Here is a 17,575-nt window from a genome sequence, read left to right as displayed (position 1 = left end):
TATGGTTATAATTGTGATTCTAATGGGAGTTGTAACACTGGTAGAAGGGAATTAGACACCCCCAAAGCATGTAACGGAAAGGAGAATGGGAGGGGAACTAATGGCATTGAAAGAAAGGAGGAAGAAAGGGTTAATAATAAAACAAAAAAAGGAGTGATTTGGGGGAGTGATGCAAGTGAATGCATGGAGAGTAACAAGGAAACATCTAGAATACAGATTGACCGGCCAGGACCAGTGACGCGGTCCAAGAGCCGGGTGCAAACGCATTTAAGTCATCGTGGTTTACTGGCTTCTCAGCCTTGATGATGTTGGGAGCCTCCCCAATGAAAGCTTGGCGTTTTTAGTAAAGTATATTTTTTATACCTACATTCTCCTGGTGATCGTGTTTTTTATCTGTTTTATATACTTTAATTAAAGTATTTTAACTTTAAACTCTCCTGGTGAACGCGCTTTATTCATTCCGTTTATAATTATGCCCGGGAGTCGCATTTTCACCATCATTATTGAATATATATATATATATATATATATATATATATATATATATATACATACAGTGCTTTTTTTCTAAAAAAAAAAAAAAGGTGCCGAAACTCACACACGTCATACAACCTGCCTTGCCTACCCTACAAGGTTCCAGCCATTCTGGGCGTTCTATGAGAAAAAAAGCCCTGTATATAGGCCCGCAGAGCTTATGAATTCAAGAACCTTAATATGTTAATAAGTTAAACTTCATATCTGTCACTGAATGGTCAAATTGTCCACAGAAATAGCAATGCTATCATTTATGTTATATTTATGTACTCTGTATTTATAGAAAACTTTCAACATCCAGCTCACAGACCCAGTCAGATTATTCAGTTTGTGGGTGGCTAAGCAATTCTTTATATTCCTCTTGCCAATATCAAGAGTCAGAGTAGGCATTGCAACTGCACCAAGAATATGCCTGCATCAGCCAGTCTGTACCTTTCTCCTTTTTCAGTTTCTCTGGAGAAATTTTTGCAAATGTATGGTAAATATAATCTGTTTCAGTATCCTCTTCAAAATAACAGTATTTTACGAGAGTCTCAATAAGTGCATTTAGTTCAGGAAAACCTAGTCAAATATTTATGACTGAAAGAGCCCTTAATTCCAGTGCTTTATTTATTCTGTTTAAGAAATAATTATAAAATTAATGCAAATCTTTCTTTGGAAAATTTCTGAAGTAAATATTTAAAACAAATTCTCTGCATAGCTATTTGGATTTTATAGCCTCCAAAACCTATACCCCAGGACAACATTCTTTAATCAGAAATCTCATGATCCTGGTGTTTCCCTTCTCCCATAAATCTGTGCACAGAAGAACATCATGTGCATGTATTTGGGTGTGTGGTAAAAATATATAAATACACATTGGACCTGATACCATCCTGGTCAAATTATCTGGGGAAACAAATTTGTCCTCATAGGAAAAATACAGTATAGAATCATCACATTTATGATGATCTTGAATAGAATAGAATAGAATAGAATAGAATAGAATAGAATAGAATAGAATAGAATAGAATAGAAGCTGGAAGGGACCTTGGAGGTCTTCTAGTCCAGCTCCCTGCTCAAGCAAAAGAACCTATCCCATTTCAGACAAGTAACTGTCTAGTCTCTTCTTAAAAACCTCCACAATTTCTGAAGGCAAGCTGTTCCACTGGTTAATTGTCCTCACAGTTAGGAAGTTTCTCCTTAATTCTAGGTTGCTTCACTATTTGCTCAGTTTCCAACTATTGTTTCTTGTCCTCTGGTGCTTTGGAGAATAATTTGACCCCCTCTTCTTTGTCACAGCCCCTCAAATACTGGAATAATTTAATTTGGCTTTTAACTTACCTTTACAAGCCTATTTCATCCTGTTTTTAATGTGAAACTAATTTTCATCTCCAAGTTCTTTCATCAAGAAAAGAAATACTGTAAACTGTAATAGGTTTATTATCTTTATAGGTAATGCAATTCCTTTATAGATTCCAGAAGAAAAAAACTTGACATAAGTGAAATGTTATTCTTATTTAAAGGCTCTCTGTGACTGCTAAACTCTGACCTCTACATATTAGTGTGTTCAGAAAGAATGAACAAACGATTTAATCAGGAGCAAAAAAGAATAAGGAATTTGAAAGATCAATGGATTTTAAAAAACATGTATAAATGAAATATATATATGGTTCAAAAAAATCACAAGAAAAAATCCCATGCATCATTTAATAAAGCAGAATTCCGTAATATTGGCACTGTCTCTTCAAAATAACTTTCATTTTGTTGGTACTATGCAAAATTCTTTAGGAGATACTAGGTTAGGTGCATATAAAATAAATTCTTAGGCAATTATTTAGTAGTTTAAAACATTTATTCCATGTAGCAATAGCAACAACAAATAAACATATCTGATTTTTTATTAAAAGGTAAAAAAAATCTCTATTGATTTGTGCTTTGAAAAGAATGGACTGAGGTTGATTCATATGCTACTTTCTAGCTATGAAATGGAATTGGATACTGTAGGTCAGCACTTTTTTCCCCGTTAGCTGTTTATTTCAGATATTCATCATAGTCATATTGTTCAAACAATTTACCTGAAATGGCCATGGCACTGAAATCGATATATGTGATACACAAATTTTGCTGCGTTCACTGTTGCTCTATTAAAATTGCACACACAAAAAATTGAAATAGCTAACTTGTCAGCCTTCATTTAGTGCAATTTGGGGTAGAAAGTGAGTAAAATTAACAAATTAGGTTAGGTTAATAGTATTTTTGTTGTCACTTTTATAGCTGTGCCATTTTTCAAAGGTATTTAACTTTATAAATATAATTTTTAGCCCTAGGGAATTTTGCATAATACAATATTGGAAAAATGCCTTGACCTTTTTGTCCTTGTGTGATTGAATATATGTATTCTACCTTTAAGTTTTTCTTAGGGTGGAACAGTGAGAACGTCATATCTATGGAAACTATGTTACTAGGTTTCAGCTAATAATCTAGGCCCTAAACATCCCATGTATTCTGAATCTCATATTGTTGATTTTTCTATATACGCTAAATCATTTTAAGAGCATAGACTTCAAGAAGAAATACATTCTTAAGCAAGTTGTTTTCTCATTCTGTGAAACATCATTGTGTGATTGGCCATTCATATGCTTATTAATACAAATAAATTATCTTTGCATGGATAGCTTTTCTCATAATATCAAAGTATTCCCAAAAATATGTATTTTTAAAAAGATACATTAGGCTTAATCTCATCTGGGTTAACTCTGTGTAGACAGTACTTTATCTATGTTAGCTACTGACCAGTAGGAAGCACTATGGGATCAGTTTCATCGTTAAAGTACATTTTCAGCATAAGTATGCTGCATACTAGATGTTCTATATTGAACCCCTTAACAGCAATTGAATCCACAGGCTTACACTTGTTGATTATACCCTGAATTTAATTTTATAGATATCTTGATCTGAGAGTTCCTAGCTTGCAGGAAGGGTCATCTTAGGAAATTTTTCTACATGCTCTCATACTTTTCAATCAAGACAAAAATGAATCATGTAATGCCCCCTACTGATCAGTACCTAATATAACACCCCTTTCCAATTTAAAAGTAAAAGCTCTTGAGAACTCTGGATGAGGCCCAGACTAATGAAAATCCAAAAACACTCTAGTCTAGTATAAGAGGTTTTGAAACCTTAAATTGTGTTTGCTTAATAATGTTGTCCCAACTCAATACTGGTTCTGTTGCCCAGTGTGCCCTTTGCCCAAATTTAATACACCATGGAAGAGATTGTAAAATAAGCTTTATTCTACCAAAGAAAGGACACAGCAAAAATGTTCCAGCGTATGCATAGGTTAATCACAATTTTAGTACCATAGCCTAACTCCCAATAATATACTTCCCTTTTTAACAATCTACTTCTCGTTTGACCAACACATTTTAACTATAGTATGTGCAAAATCTTTCTTGTTTGTGCATTATGCCTTATCCCATAATATACGGTACATCAAGGTACAATTTAGCAAGCGAAAGAGCTTATACCTTGCCCTATGCCTGAACTTTAATTGAACTTTAATTGGACTTTTTATGTAGGATTTGGGCCTTCTCTACCAATAAGATTAACATATAAAGATTTAAATAGCAATTGAGGGCACACAAAGAAAAATAAAGGAATTAAGTGTGTGGCAATGCTAAAAGAGTCAATGCAAGTCCAGATCATGGGAAGTGATAGTTTTATTCTGTGCTGCTTTAGTTAGGCAGCACCTGGAATACTTGTCCAATCTCATCATCAGATCTTATTAAAGTCAAAGATTAGCATAATTGTCAAATTTTGCTGGCTGCTGAGGAATTAGAAAGAGCAAAAAGAGCAACAAAAATGCAGAGGGGCTTAATCTTATGAAGAATTGATAAAATAACTGGGTAAGTTTACAGTAAAGAAAAGAAATTTAAAGGGAGATGTGACATATGTCTTTCATTATTTGAACAGTTGTCACAAAAGAGAGGTGTGGATTTATTGTCTGTTATGCATCACAGTAAGAAAAGAATCAGTGACCAGAAATATTCACAGAGAGGTCCAAACTAGAAATAAAAATTTCCTTACTGGGATTGCTAATAAGCAGTGGAACAGTTCCTATAATCATGGGAGTTCTATCATTGGAGGTTTTCAAGCAGGCATTGGACAGCCATTTGCTAGGATGATCTGAGGCAGAGGGTTGAACTAGAAGATCTGCAAGACTCTTCCAGCTCTGATTTTATAATCCTAAGGTGTATTTTATTTAATTAAACTATTACATATTTTTCTCTTCAACTTATGTATATGCATTTTCTGATTTTTTTTTAATAAACCTGCAATCTCTTGCATTGGGTGGAGTCGGGGCTACTGAATGGAGCTGAGTGTTTACTGGCTGGATGCCCTTCCTGATGCCTACATGGAACTCACAGCTCACATATTTTTCAGAGAGAAAAATATCTACTGCTAGCTAGAATTGAACTCAAAGCCTCCTGATTGTGAGGCAAGAGTTGCACCTTGGAACATCACACTGCTCATGTTTTCTGATCTATAATCAAGAAATATCCAAATATTATTATTGTAATGGTGACAATTGTTGGAATATCGTTGTTTCTTTGGCAACCTCCTAGATTGTCAATACTTTCTCTACTTCATTACTCTTCAGTTATTGTTTATTGAGGGATAACTGTTAATAAGGCTATTCATTAACAAACTCCTTCTGTATTACCCATCCCCACAAGTGTATTTTATTTTGGAGTATACAATATATATTACTATTCAACTTTCCTATCAATATGCCATTGGCTCAATTGTAACATAAATCAGTAAAAGAAGGAATAATCAAATGGCCAAGTCAAGAGCTTAATAACAGGAGCTTAGCGCTAGTTAATGAGCTTTTATCTTTTAATAAAAGTTCTTACTTACCTTATGGATTTTTTTAAAAAAAAAACCTAATAGTTTAATATTACTACAATGTACATTATCCCAGTAAAATCTTTTTCCTGTAACTTTAAACTGTAAAAAGTTGCAACATAGGGCAACATTTTTTGAACCTAGTTCCTTGAATGGACTAATTTACAGAATGTGTCCAAAATCCAGGACCCATGATTCCCAAGGGAATGACATTTCGGGAAGTAGTGACTGCTTCAGTAGTACTGGTTTGTTGCTGTTTCAGCTCTACCAGGCTGCTACTACAGTCACATGATGTTAATTTTGAATGTTCCATTATAGTTTCCCAACCAGTCTCGTAAGCCCTCCCTCCCTCCCTCCCCCACACAGTAACAGCCACTTACTTATCTGCTGGGAAGGAGGGAAGGAAGGGGGAGGGGAGGGGAGGGGAAGGAAGGAAGGAATTCGGGTAGGCTTTTAGCTTCTCACGAAGAAATTCAATGGAACAGACAATAGGAAGTTGGAAGTAGTTCCTACTTCTATCAATAATCTTTCTGATTCTCTGTTTATGTTACCGTATATGCCGGCATACAAGGTGACCCGGCGTATAAGACGACCCCCGTCTTTATCGCCAAGCCGCATTCCTAGAACGTCGTCTTATACGCCGGAAACTACCAGTATTTCCAGCGTATAAGATGACTCGGCGTATAAGACGACCCCCGTCTTTGGCGCCGATTTCAGCGCTCGCGGAAGTCGCCTTATACGCCGGCATATACGGTATTATTATTAGCGTGTGGCATTGTTACATTAGCCATTAGATCACAATACTATTGCAAAGTAGTAGTTTGGCTGCCAATTTTTAACCAGCTTTGTTTTAGGACATGCTCACATGTTTTCCAAGCTGCATCTCAGGAGGGTGAGCTGACTTCATACCAGAAAAAAAGACACTTCCTGCAGTGTCATCCTATGCCTCCTCCCTTCCAAGAGATCCCTTGCAAAAGGGCACTGTAAACAGGAAGGTTGAAAGCAAGCAGGAATCAGACTGCCTGCATGGAGCACCAACTTTTCTCTCCACGAAGTGGCCCCTGTTTATCCACTTGCATAGAACATGCTTTCCAGCTGTTAGGTGGACGGAAGCTGAGGTGAGAGAGGGAATTCACCCCAACATGTAGTGCTAGAACTTGAAGTACTAGAGCAGAGACCATCTCCAGTGTTACTAAGCCATGAACCATCACTCTCTTTTCTGTTTAGATAAGGACATATATCTGAAACAACAACTCAACAGGACACAGATTTGTCTATTTTTTAAAAAAGTATTTAGGAGACTCCATTCTTAGAATAATTTATAATCAGTTTTACATTGTTGGACCATATTTAAGAAAGGCAGATTTATTTCTTTGATTAGGTGACTTTGTGCTTGTGGCTGTTTTTCCATCTTATCTTACGTGGTGGTAGGATAAATTTGAATATGCCATCTTGAGCTTTGAAAAAGAAGAGATATAAAGCTAATTAAATAAATAAGTAAATATCTTGCTTAAGATCATGGCTGGTTAATAACTGTGCCATCTGGAATTGTGTCTGATGTGATCGCCTGGGAACAATCAATTATTAAATTGATTAATGGAAGAAAAAAATACATTTCTGCATGCTTTGAACAGTATTTGGAAGTGCTATAAACCTCCTAGAAACACAGTACCTCTCTACTATACATTAAATTAATCCAACTGCTGCCTAAGTTGGAAGTTAAAAATTGTATTACTGTAGTGAGTGAACTCCTTAAAGCAATCACAACTCTTTTTCAGTTGTGCAGAGAAGTGTGAAGAAAAGCAACAGACAAGTGCTGTTCTCATGTAAAGCCCTAGTGAAAAGCAGCATAATGTTTAATGGTGTTTTTGTTTGAAGTCCAGGTAGGTAATGCTCAACAAACCAATAAAGCAAGATATTGTTGTTGTTGTTTTAAAAACAATACCAACCGGAAATGTTTAAAACAAGTGGAAAGTAAATAAAAACAAATAAAAATATCTTCCACAGGTTACTTTTATCTGAAGGGTTTGGGGCAGGTAGCCAACTGCTGAGAAACAGAGATACCGTATATTCCGACGTATAAGGCGACTGTGCGTATAAGACAACCCCCAACTTTTGAGAAGATTTTCAGGCTTTAGAAAGTCATCTTATATGCCAGAAAATACAGTACAATATTGAATTTCTGTTTATAGATGAGCACAATAGGAGCTCCTTTGCTGCTAGAAAGCTTTGTCCTGTCAGTGCTTATTTCTGTAAAAAAAAATAGGGCTGGCCACTAGGGGGCAGATTGGTTTTAAATTCAGAGAACAGCTACCCGTATATTCTTGTGTATAAGACGACCCCTGACTTTTGAGAAGATTTTCAGGCTCTAGAAAGTCATCTTATACACCGGAAAATACGGTATTAAGAAATCCTTTGCTTAATAGTTAGCTAAAACTAGGGTTATTACATCTCAGTTGTAAAAATCTGGATAACCAGGTGAGCAAAGGAAAGAGGGTTTTTGCCATACCAATTACAGTAATCCTGCTGAAACAGATTGAAAAAAATATGACTGGTTATGTTTGAAAATTTGATTGTTATTTTTTTTTCTTACTGATAATAGAACGTAGAACACAGAATCATAGGGCTGGAGGGGACTTGGAGGTCTTCTAGTCCAGGGTTTTTCAACCTTTTCACCCATTGTACCACTTTTAGGATATGGCAACATCTGAGTACCACCAGTCGCCTAGCAAGGTGTCAAAAACTTGATGAGTAAAAACCAAAAAAAGGAAAAAGGAGATAAAGTACAGGTAGTCCTCGACTTACAACAGTTCACTTAATGACTGTTCGAAGTTACAACGGCACTGAAAAAAGTGGCCCCCAAGCCACAGCCGAGCAAAACACCAGCCTGCCCATCCGACCGCGCTCTTCCTCCTGTCTGAGGTTTCTATTCTTGTGAGCATTTCTGTTGAGGATTGGCAGCGGGGGTGGGGTGGGGAGTGTTTGGTTTTTATTCCCCCCCCCCACCTGCTGGGTGGTTGCAGCAGGTTTTGGTCACTTCACATGACCCTGGGACACTGTGACCGTCATAAATATGAATCAGTTGCCAAGCATCTGAATGTAAATCACAAAACCCTGGAGATGCTGCAACATTCCAGCTGATTGGTGCTTCTTCTGGGCTCAGCAGAAGCACCAAGATCAGCACCGATTCCAACTGGAGCCTGGCGCTGATCCTGGCACTTCCACTAAACCCTGACAGCCCTAAAGAAGTGCCAATCAGGTAGAAAGCGGTACTGATCCTGGAGCTTCCGCTGAGCCCTGACAGTCCTGCAGCTCCAGCCGTCTCTCGCTCAGGCTTGTGCAATGCTGCCACTGGTTCAGCTCATTCCTCTCCCCCGCTACCATTTTTCTAGGATGGTTGTGTACCACCTGCCAGGTGCCAAGGTACCACAGGTAATACCCGTACCACTGGTTGAAAAGCCCTGTTCTAGTCCAACCCTCTTCTCAAGACATGAGATTTTATAAATGGTCAAACTGCTGCCCAATCTTCAGTGACAAAACACCCACAACTCCAGGAGGCAAGCTGTTCCACTGATTAATTGTTCTCACTGTCAGAAAATTTCTTCTTACTTCTAGGCTGGATAAATTAATGAGCTTTAATGAGCTTCCATCCCATACTTCTTGTTCTTTGGGAATAAGTCAACCCCCTCTTCTCTGTGACAGCCCCCTCAAGTAGTGGAAGACACTTATCAAGAGCCCTGGGGGCACAGTGGTTAGAATGCAGTTCTGCAGGCTACTTCTGCTCATTCCCAGCTGCCAGCAGTTTGGCAGATTGAATCTCACCGGCTCAAGGTTGACTCAGCCTTCCATCCTTCCAAGGTTGGAATGAGGACCCAGATTGTTGGGGGCAATAGGCTGACTCTGTAACCCACTTAGAGAGAGCTGTAAAGCACTGGGAAGCATTATATAAGTCTAAGTGCTATTGCTATTACCCCTAAACCTTCGCTTCAATAGGCTAGACATACATAGCCGTCAACCATCATACAATTTAGCCTCCAGATTCTTTATCATCTTGGTTGCTCCTCTCTGCACACTTTCTAGGGTCTCAGCATCTTTTTTGTATCACGATGACCAGAACTGTACCCTATCTTCCACCCAAAAATGCATTTAAGACAAGTAACACTGTAATAGGATAAAATAATAAATCTAAAATGTTTAAGACATGTTTTTTTAAATAGTCATTGAATAAAATAAAATATATGCATGGGAAAAAATATAATGGCACTTGCCAGATTAAAATAAAACTCAGCAAGAGATCAGCTCAAGCAGCAATTCGCTCACTGTTTGAATAAATATTCCTTGCTCGACAGCAAAGGGTTAGGACAGGTGAGCTTAACCTAACCTCCCTGGATACAGAAACTCAGAGTCTCATCATAGTCCTTGTGTTCTTGCTACGTATTTCCTTTTTTGACAAAACCAAACTGTTTCCCTGATAATTGGTACAGTTGTTCAGTATTTTGCACATCTGTTGAGTCTAACTGCTTTGGTATACGAGTTATGGTTTCAAGTGACTATTTAGAAGTGGCTCTTCCAAAGGACCTTTAACAGGAAAATTTGAGTCTTTGCTCTCATCAAGGAAAGGTTGTGTATCACATACTTTTATTAGTATGGCAGTCATATTGGGCTGTTGTTTATTATATCAGATTGTACTTTTCTTTTTAACCTTTTTATTATATCTGGAGGTTTTTAAACCATTCAGAGTCACTTTTGACTGGAATGGCATATAAGTGTTAGTAACTAAGTAGCAGTGTGTGTGTGTGTGTGTGTGTGTGTGTGTGTAGATACACATACACCATTTATTCTAGTCTCTAAGGCACACAGCATTGTTTCATATGTGTTAACATAGAAGTGCTGGGCTTTTAACTATCTCTCCTGCAGATTTCAAGAGTTCAAAGAGTATTTAATCTCTGCCTGCGGTTTTCCTATTTGATAATTGGTTTATTGCCAGTTGAACCTTACTTTTCTAGTGAAATTTCTTCCTGAATACATCTTCTCTCCACATTTTTTTTCTCTCTCACTGTATAATCCTATTTGGTAAAAATTCCAGTATACTCTTTCCAAAATTTTTAGACCTATTTGTTTAGTTAGTTAGTGTCATCACTCATCTCACACCTTTGACTCTAGCTGGCAAACAAACATAAAAACATTTAAAATAGTTCAAACATAATTCAAAGAAAACATTAAGTACAAATAGCAGCCAAGAGATATGCTCTGTCAGGGTCAACATAACCAGGAATATTGCATAGCAGGTCTTCAAGTTAGGCCAACATCCTAATCTCAGAGAGGAGAATGTTCCAGCAGAACATTTAAATCAACAAATGTATATCAAGTTATAATTTTTGTTATAAAATATTTTTATCCTTTAAAATAAATTTAAATCAATAGAATCTGTGGCACAGTCACATTTTATCATGTGTTTTCCTGTATCTTACAGTGTCTCTGCTCTCTTTTTCTTGTTAATTATCTATTTGTGGACACTCGTTCATAATCACCCACTTTTTTCATGTTGTATTTAGTACCACTTGCAATTTGTTACAGATTTTCCCAGTGTCTTCATCCATTGTGTGAGCAGTAGATACAAATGCTACTATAACATGACATTTGTAAAAGACAGAAAATTGTCACTTACTCGGGTATAGCAGAACAAATACTCAGTGAATGTGTTTTTGAGTTTCAGTGGCAATCAATTCCTGCAGATGACTCTTGCCCTGATCATTTGAGTTCAGAATAAGAAGGGCCAAGTCTATCTATAAAATAAATAAAAACTTAGAAAGTCAGGTCTCTGACAGGCATCCATATTCTTTGATAACACTAGGAGCCTCTTTTTTGTAATCTTAGTTCCTAAGAGAACAAGAAGAATGAGAAGGTCAAGCTCTCTGTTTGTGGCACTGATCTCATTTGAAAAGCTTCAGTGGGATTAGGATTAAAATTGTATTGCTGTTTGCCTAAGAGTAATCTAAAATCCAAGAAATGTTGATTCTGTGAAGGAAAGTATCAAATCTTTAGAAATATTATAGCAGAATGGCATGTTATTGAAGTTGTAATAAGGGATTAGCACAAATAGGGGGCTGGAATTGTATTGGCAGGTGTAATCAAAATTAGAGGAAGATAAAAATTATAAATCATACCTCTTTCTAAGAGAATCACACACACATACACACACACACACACACACACACACACACCCCTCTCCCCTTCTCCTTCCCAAACACAAATCCATACATACAGAAAATTTCCCCATTTCTGCACTTCTGGTCAGGAGAGGAATTAAATAGATGATATTTTAATAAATTTAAACCAGCATAATCTGTTGAAGCATACTTCTAGGTTCCAAGGGGATTAACTGAAGAAATTGCAAAGCATTAGCAATTATTTTTATGGTTTTTGGAAGTCAGATGAAGGGAGGTTGGAAACAAAGGGAAGGTTCAAATTTACAATAGATGTTTTTATGATATTGGAGAAAAATAAGCTAATTATTAGAAACCCACAAGCAGAAATGATTAAACTTGTTGTACTAAATAGATTTATCATAAAGTAAACTACTTGAACTCACTGGAACAAAATGCACTTAACCTAATGTATTTCCTCCTTCAATCCAAGTGTGATATCTAATGTCAATTAAAGACTCATGGCCTCCACTTTTCTTCTTTTAACTAATTAAGTGGAATATATAATTATCAGTATTTAGAGTCCTCTTCAGAAATATTTGGTTTAGAATTTAACAGTGTGTTCTTTTAAACAATGTAGAAATATAATATAAAAATATTGATATTGACATTAACATTGATTGGTAGTATATTACATAACTTAAAGTAATGATTAGAATCATAGTCATTCTGAATACTACAGACATACACATACACATCCAGCTGTCCCTGGAAGACTTCAGACAGGTTTTAATTCATTCTTTATAAAGATAAAATTGGAATCCCCTGATTATTTGGGTTTTTTATTTATTTGTTTACCATCTGAGTCCAAGAACTACGGGCACTTTATAAGAAAGCAGAAAAACTATAGAGCAATAAAGTAAATGCAACAATAAAAGAAGATAATCAAGAAAGCCAAGATGCCAATCCAGGTAGTCATAAAACACACACTCACTCCTTATACAGGGCAACATCCATTATAGTCAAAGATGTGGGAGAAGACCATGTCTTCAAGGCCTTTTGAAATGACAAAAATATAGGAACTACATGGTTCTCAAGGAGAACTACATACCAGACAGTAGGTATTACAACAGTCAAAGCCCACTTCTAGGGTTCCAAAAGAATCAAAGGAACCTAGAATATGTCAAACTTGTTGGATCAAAACACTGGCCAAATGCTAGAGAAGCTAAACTGTCTCTTAAATAGTTGACTCTATACCATATTAGGCATAATTAGCACATTGATTCACACTTAAAAGAAAATGGAGCACCAGTGCAGCTTGTAAAGCAGAAGTATTGCATGGGCATGTCAAGCTTCTGGGTGATCTTCAAGGGCTGCCTCATGTAAGAGTATGTTGCAGTAGTCAACCAGGGGATTATCTGTATAATCTGGATTGGATTATAAGGTAGTTATTTCAATACTCCACCTTGCAAACGGGGGAGTAAATTAATTTTGCCCCTTGCAAACGGGGGAGTAAATTAATTTTGCCCCAGAATTTGATGAAAAGTGATTGTAGATTTATTGATGTTAATATTTAAGAAAAAGATATAAACTTATAAATGTGTAAAAATGGCTGGTTCATCTTCTGCTTTAATTTTACAGTAGAAAAGTTTATTGCAATTATGGTAGGGTGGGCACGTGTACTGATCCACTTTGATAGTACATCCTGAAATGGCCATTTGACTCTCTTTAGAGATAGCAATAGACTACTTTTTATCTGTGAAGTGTATCTGGGATACCAAATTATTTTTTCCCCTAGTTTATAATGTACTTTCTAATTACATAATGAGGGTAGCATTCAAAGGGGGAATAACAAAGAGATACAAAGAATAGATTCAGGACAAAAATCATGTTAACAAGCATGCAGCAAAGATGATTTGTTAGCAAGGAGAATGTGTGCAATAAAGTAATTTCTTCTTGGGAATAAGGGAGAGAGGGCAGGGATGTATCAAAAGCAACAAAATGAGACATTATTAAGATAAAAATTGAATGATGTTCTAAAAAACAAATAATTTGAGTTACAATTACTTTGGTCTTCTGGCCAAAACCTCAATGTCTTTTCTCCTTGCTTTTTCCTCGCCTCTTACTTTGTCTAGATTAGGGATCTCCAAACTTGGCAACTTTAAGACTTGTGGACTTCAACTCCCAGAATTCCTCAGCCAGCATATTGAAGTTGAAATCCACAAGTCCTAGAGTTGCCAAGTTTGGAGACCCCTGGTCTAGAGGAAAATGGCATTAAGGAAACAAGAGATACTGTGTTAATTTATTTCTTCCCATTTAAGAGCAAAATGGGAATGAGCAAACCAGTGATGACAGATAAGTTAGCAACATCTGGAAGACTTATACTTACATTTATTGATTGGAATGTGATAGTTTATTCTTAACCAACAGAGTCATTAATTTATATCTGCAAAAACTATAAACAATAAAAGTGAATGTGTTGGTTCTAACTGAAATATTTGTTCTAGATGATGCAATATAGATGTGACATAGCTTGCTTCTTTTTCTTTTTGTTATGATCAGTCAGAGAAGTGAATCGTTTTTCCAATGAGACTTCATCTATTTTTCATCCGGTTATTTGACACTAGAAATGAAAGTTCCAAACCACCAAAAGCTAGTTTTTAACTCAGAATACAGAGGATAGTCCAGTTAGTAAATATACTACTTTTAAAGGAATATTTCATGTTTAAAGCATTTATAAATTTAGGTCAGAAAAAGAGAGAAAGCTATATTCCTTTGTCATTCAAGATGCTAGGAATGCACTCCAAACCCCAAGAGGGTCTACAGTTTTCTTTTCATCATCTGCTTCACGGAACCATTAAAGCATCGTTTTATTCTGAGTGCTTTGTGATTTAATGTGCATATACATCCAGTTCAAAGCATTCTGAATAGATCCTGTGAAGAGGGAATCATGGTTGCACTTCACCAGCATCACTGCAGGGAGACCTTCAGACCATGGTGCATTTAATATGAACTTCTTAAGGGATTTTGTGCTTTTTTCAGCTGAATGTTATACTGTAGAAGCCTCTTTCAGACATTCAAGGATAGGTAAGGCCTCAGAGCCTTGAATGTTCATTTTAAATACAGGTAGTCCTCGACTTACAACAGTTCATTTAGTGACTCTTCAAAGTTAGATCACTGGGGGAAAAAGTGACTTGTAACCATTTTTCACACTTACAACTGTTGCTGCATCCCCGTGGTCATGTGATCAAAATTCAGACAGTTCGTAACTAGCTCATATTTATGACGTTTCCAATATCCCAGGGTCATGGGATCACCTTTTGCAACCTTCTGACAAGCAAATTCATATGGGGAAACCAGATTCACTTAACAACCGTGTTACTAACTTAACAACTGCAATGATTCACTTAAAAACTGTGGCAAGAAAGGTTGTAAAATGGAACAAAACTCACTTAACAAATGTTTCACTTCACATCAGAAACTTTGGGCTCAATTGTGTCAGGGTCGACCTGAAAATTTATCTACTTGTCTTTCAGTTTACAGAGCATCTTGTGGATTTATTCATTAAGCTAGGCTCTCAAAATGCAGTGAACCAAATCCTATAATTTCCAATTGGATGTTCGAGCTGAGAATTATGAAAGACGAAATCCAATATGATGGGAAATCACTGTATTGATGGGACTAATGAAGCTAAAGCTGCTATGTGAAAATATGCTCATGCAACATTATTAAATGAGTACCATTCACTATCTGTGGGGTGGGACGGTTATCTATATACCTTCACCCACAGACTTTCTATATTAGTCTTTAAATTCTTATTCAGAAATCTAACTCTACTTTGACAACTGTTTTCTGATGCCACCATGGTTTTCCAGTTGCAGCAAGTGTCTCCAAGTATAGTACTGAAAAAAGCCAAATAAAAGGGATGAGGAGTGGCTGCTTGCACTGTTTTATGCCAGTTATGTTGAAGGAATGCTTGAAAGATAGAAGCAAAGAATACTGTACAGTGGAAAGCATGACAAGACCAAAAGGAGCATAAGCAACTCCACTGTTTGTCAATTAGCTTCAGGGATAAAGAGCAGGTAGTAGTGATACTGCCTAGAGAACTCTTCTTACTATATGTTTTTTTTTTAGATGTAATTGACACGCTGAATTGTGTTAGTATAGCATTTGTGCTCCTCTTTGGCCTTTGAGGCCCAATTTAAAGGGAGTCATAAATCATTCCAAGATTTTTTTTTAAGTAATACTCTGCTTGAATATATGTTAGAAGGAAGTTATTTTCAAAGTTTACATAGGCAAGATTTGTGTTTGGTGAAAGGTTCTCACGTCTTGGACGTCAGCTGACTAGGGAAAGACAGTGAGAACACAAACTTTCTTGCCTCCTTTCATCAAATCTCTGAAGCCTAAATACATAAAATACAAAGAATGTCATAGCAACTGAGTAACATTGTTCTGTTTATGTATGTGTCATTGTGAAGTTTACAGGATTATTGATAAATTGTTTAAGAATCCCAGTGTTTGGTGTCTATTTGGAATATATATTCTTCTTCCTTGGTCTCAAAACAGTCTTACTATTTTGTTTTATTAATTTCTTCCCCTATTCCTCTTTTTTTTTTCAACCCTACTTGGTTCTTGAAATTTCTTCATAGCAAGCAGAATGACCTTTTTATGTTTTCAGATTCCCAGAAAATCCTAACAAACAGCTGAGCAAGCTTGCTTCATTTCAGCAGCAAGGAAGCTGCTGAGCACAGACCCATCAATTGATGTCAATTCAGACTGTGTGTTCAGTGCCCTGACCTTTTTCACTCACTTTGTTTTGTTTTGCTTTGTTTCAGTTGATTGCTTGGATCCATCCTGTTCCAACCATGGTGTCTGTGTAAATGGAGAATGCCTCTGTAGCCCAGGCTGGGGAGGTTTAAATTGTGAACTTCCACGTGCCCAGTGTCCAGACCAGTGCAGTGGGCATGGCACATATCTCTCTGATACAGGCCTCTGTAACTGTGATCCCAACTGGATGGGTCCTGACTGCTCCGTTGGTAAGAAAAAAACATTTAGTTTTAGAATACTTATTCTTGATATCCAATAGACTGGATGGTCTCTGGTTCCAGATAATTCAAATCAGGCAAAGTCAGCTGTTGTGCTAAGAGTTGGAATTCTGATGTAAATTCAGGTACCCCAAATCCTGCATACAGCTTACAGTGTAGGAACAATAAGAGTTTGCTCCTTGATTACAGTAATTTTGAGCATTTATTTAATGTTCAAACTATCATTTATCCTATTTTCAAACTATCCTTTATCTTGGCAGCACTGCCTGAATTCTGAAGTGCTGTGTAACTGACAATTTACTCATGGTTAATCAAATCAATATAAAAAAAAGTTTTATCTTCCAATGTTTTGATTTTCACCCCTTGTATTTTTTGTAATCCTATGTTATGATAGTGTTGAAGATGTTTGTTTCTAAAACTGTCAGTTCACAATACATCCACCATAATGGTTATCCAAAATTGTACTCACCTTTGGAAATACAGTAAAAGTATATCAGAATTTTTAATTTGTGGTCTCTTTTTGTTGACATTGTCAACAAAATCCCAACTGCTTGGATGCAATATATCTTGTGTTCAAAATGCTGTTGGTTTTCATGACAAGACTGCGTAATAAGCAACTTAATTTCCATCTCTCTCTTTCTTTCTTATTCTTTTCCAGAAGTATGTGCTGTAGACTGTGGCACTCATGGTGTATGCATTGGTGGAGCATGTCGCTGTGAAGAGGGCTGGACAGGAATAGCCTGTGACCAACGTGTTTGCCATCCCCGCTGCACAGAACATGGAACTTGTAAAGATGGAAAATGTGAATGCCGAGAGGGCTGGAATGGGGAGCACTGCACCATTGGTAGGCAAACGACAGCCACCGAAACAGGCACATATTGCTTTCTTTTCATAACTTGTAGAAACATAGTTACAATTGTGTATGGCAACCGGATGTCCCTTTATGGACTCATCTGCTTC

General features: G+C 36.7%; 1 protein-coding gene across 6 annotated transcripts in view; it reads left to right on the top strand.

Annotated features, from left to right (window-relative positions):
- TENM2 (teneurin transmembrane protein 2) overlaps positions 1-17,575 on the top strand; it is an 869,909-nt gene that overhangs the window by 703,845 nt on the left and 148,489 nt on the right. For all 6 annotated transcript variants that reach the window (XM_039353403.1, XM_039353419.1, XM_039353411.1 and 3 more), the window contains 2 exons: positions 16,406-16,606; positions 17,274-17,459. In XM_039353403.1, the coding sequence (XP_039209337.1) occupies positions 16,406-16,606; positions 17,274-17,459 (387 nt within the window). The remainder of the gene's footprint in view (positions 1-16,405; positions 16,607-17,273; positions 17,460-17,575) is intronic.

Source organism: Crotalus tigris, unplaced genomic scaffold (assembly GCF_016545835.1).
Source record: "Crotalus tigris isolate CLP2741 ecotype Arizona unplaced genomic scaffold, ASM1654583v1 scf7180000017568.12009008, whole genome shotgun sequence".
Taxonomy (NCBI): domain Eukaryota; kingdom Metazoa; phylum Chordata; class Lepidosauria; order Squamata; family Viperidae; genus Crotalus; species Crotalus tigris.
This window is presented reverse-complemented; position numbering and strand designations above follow the sequence as displayed.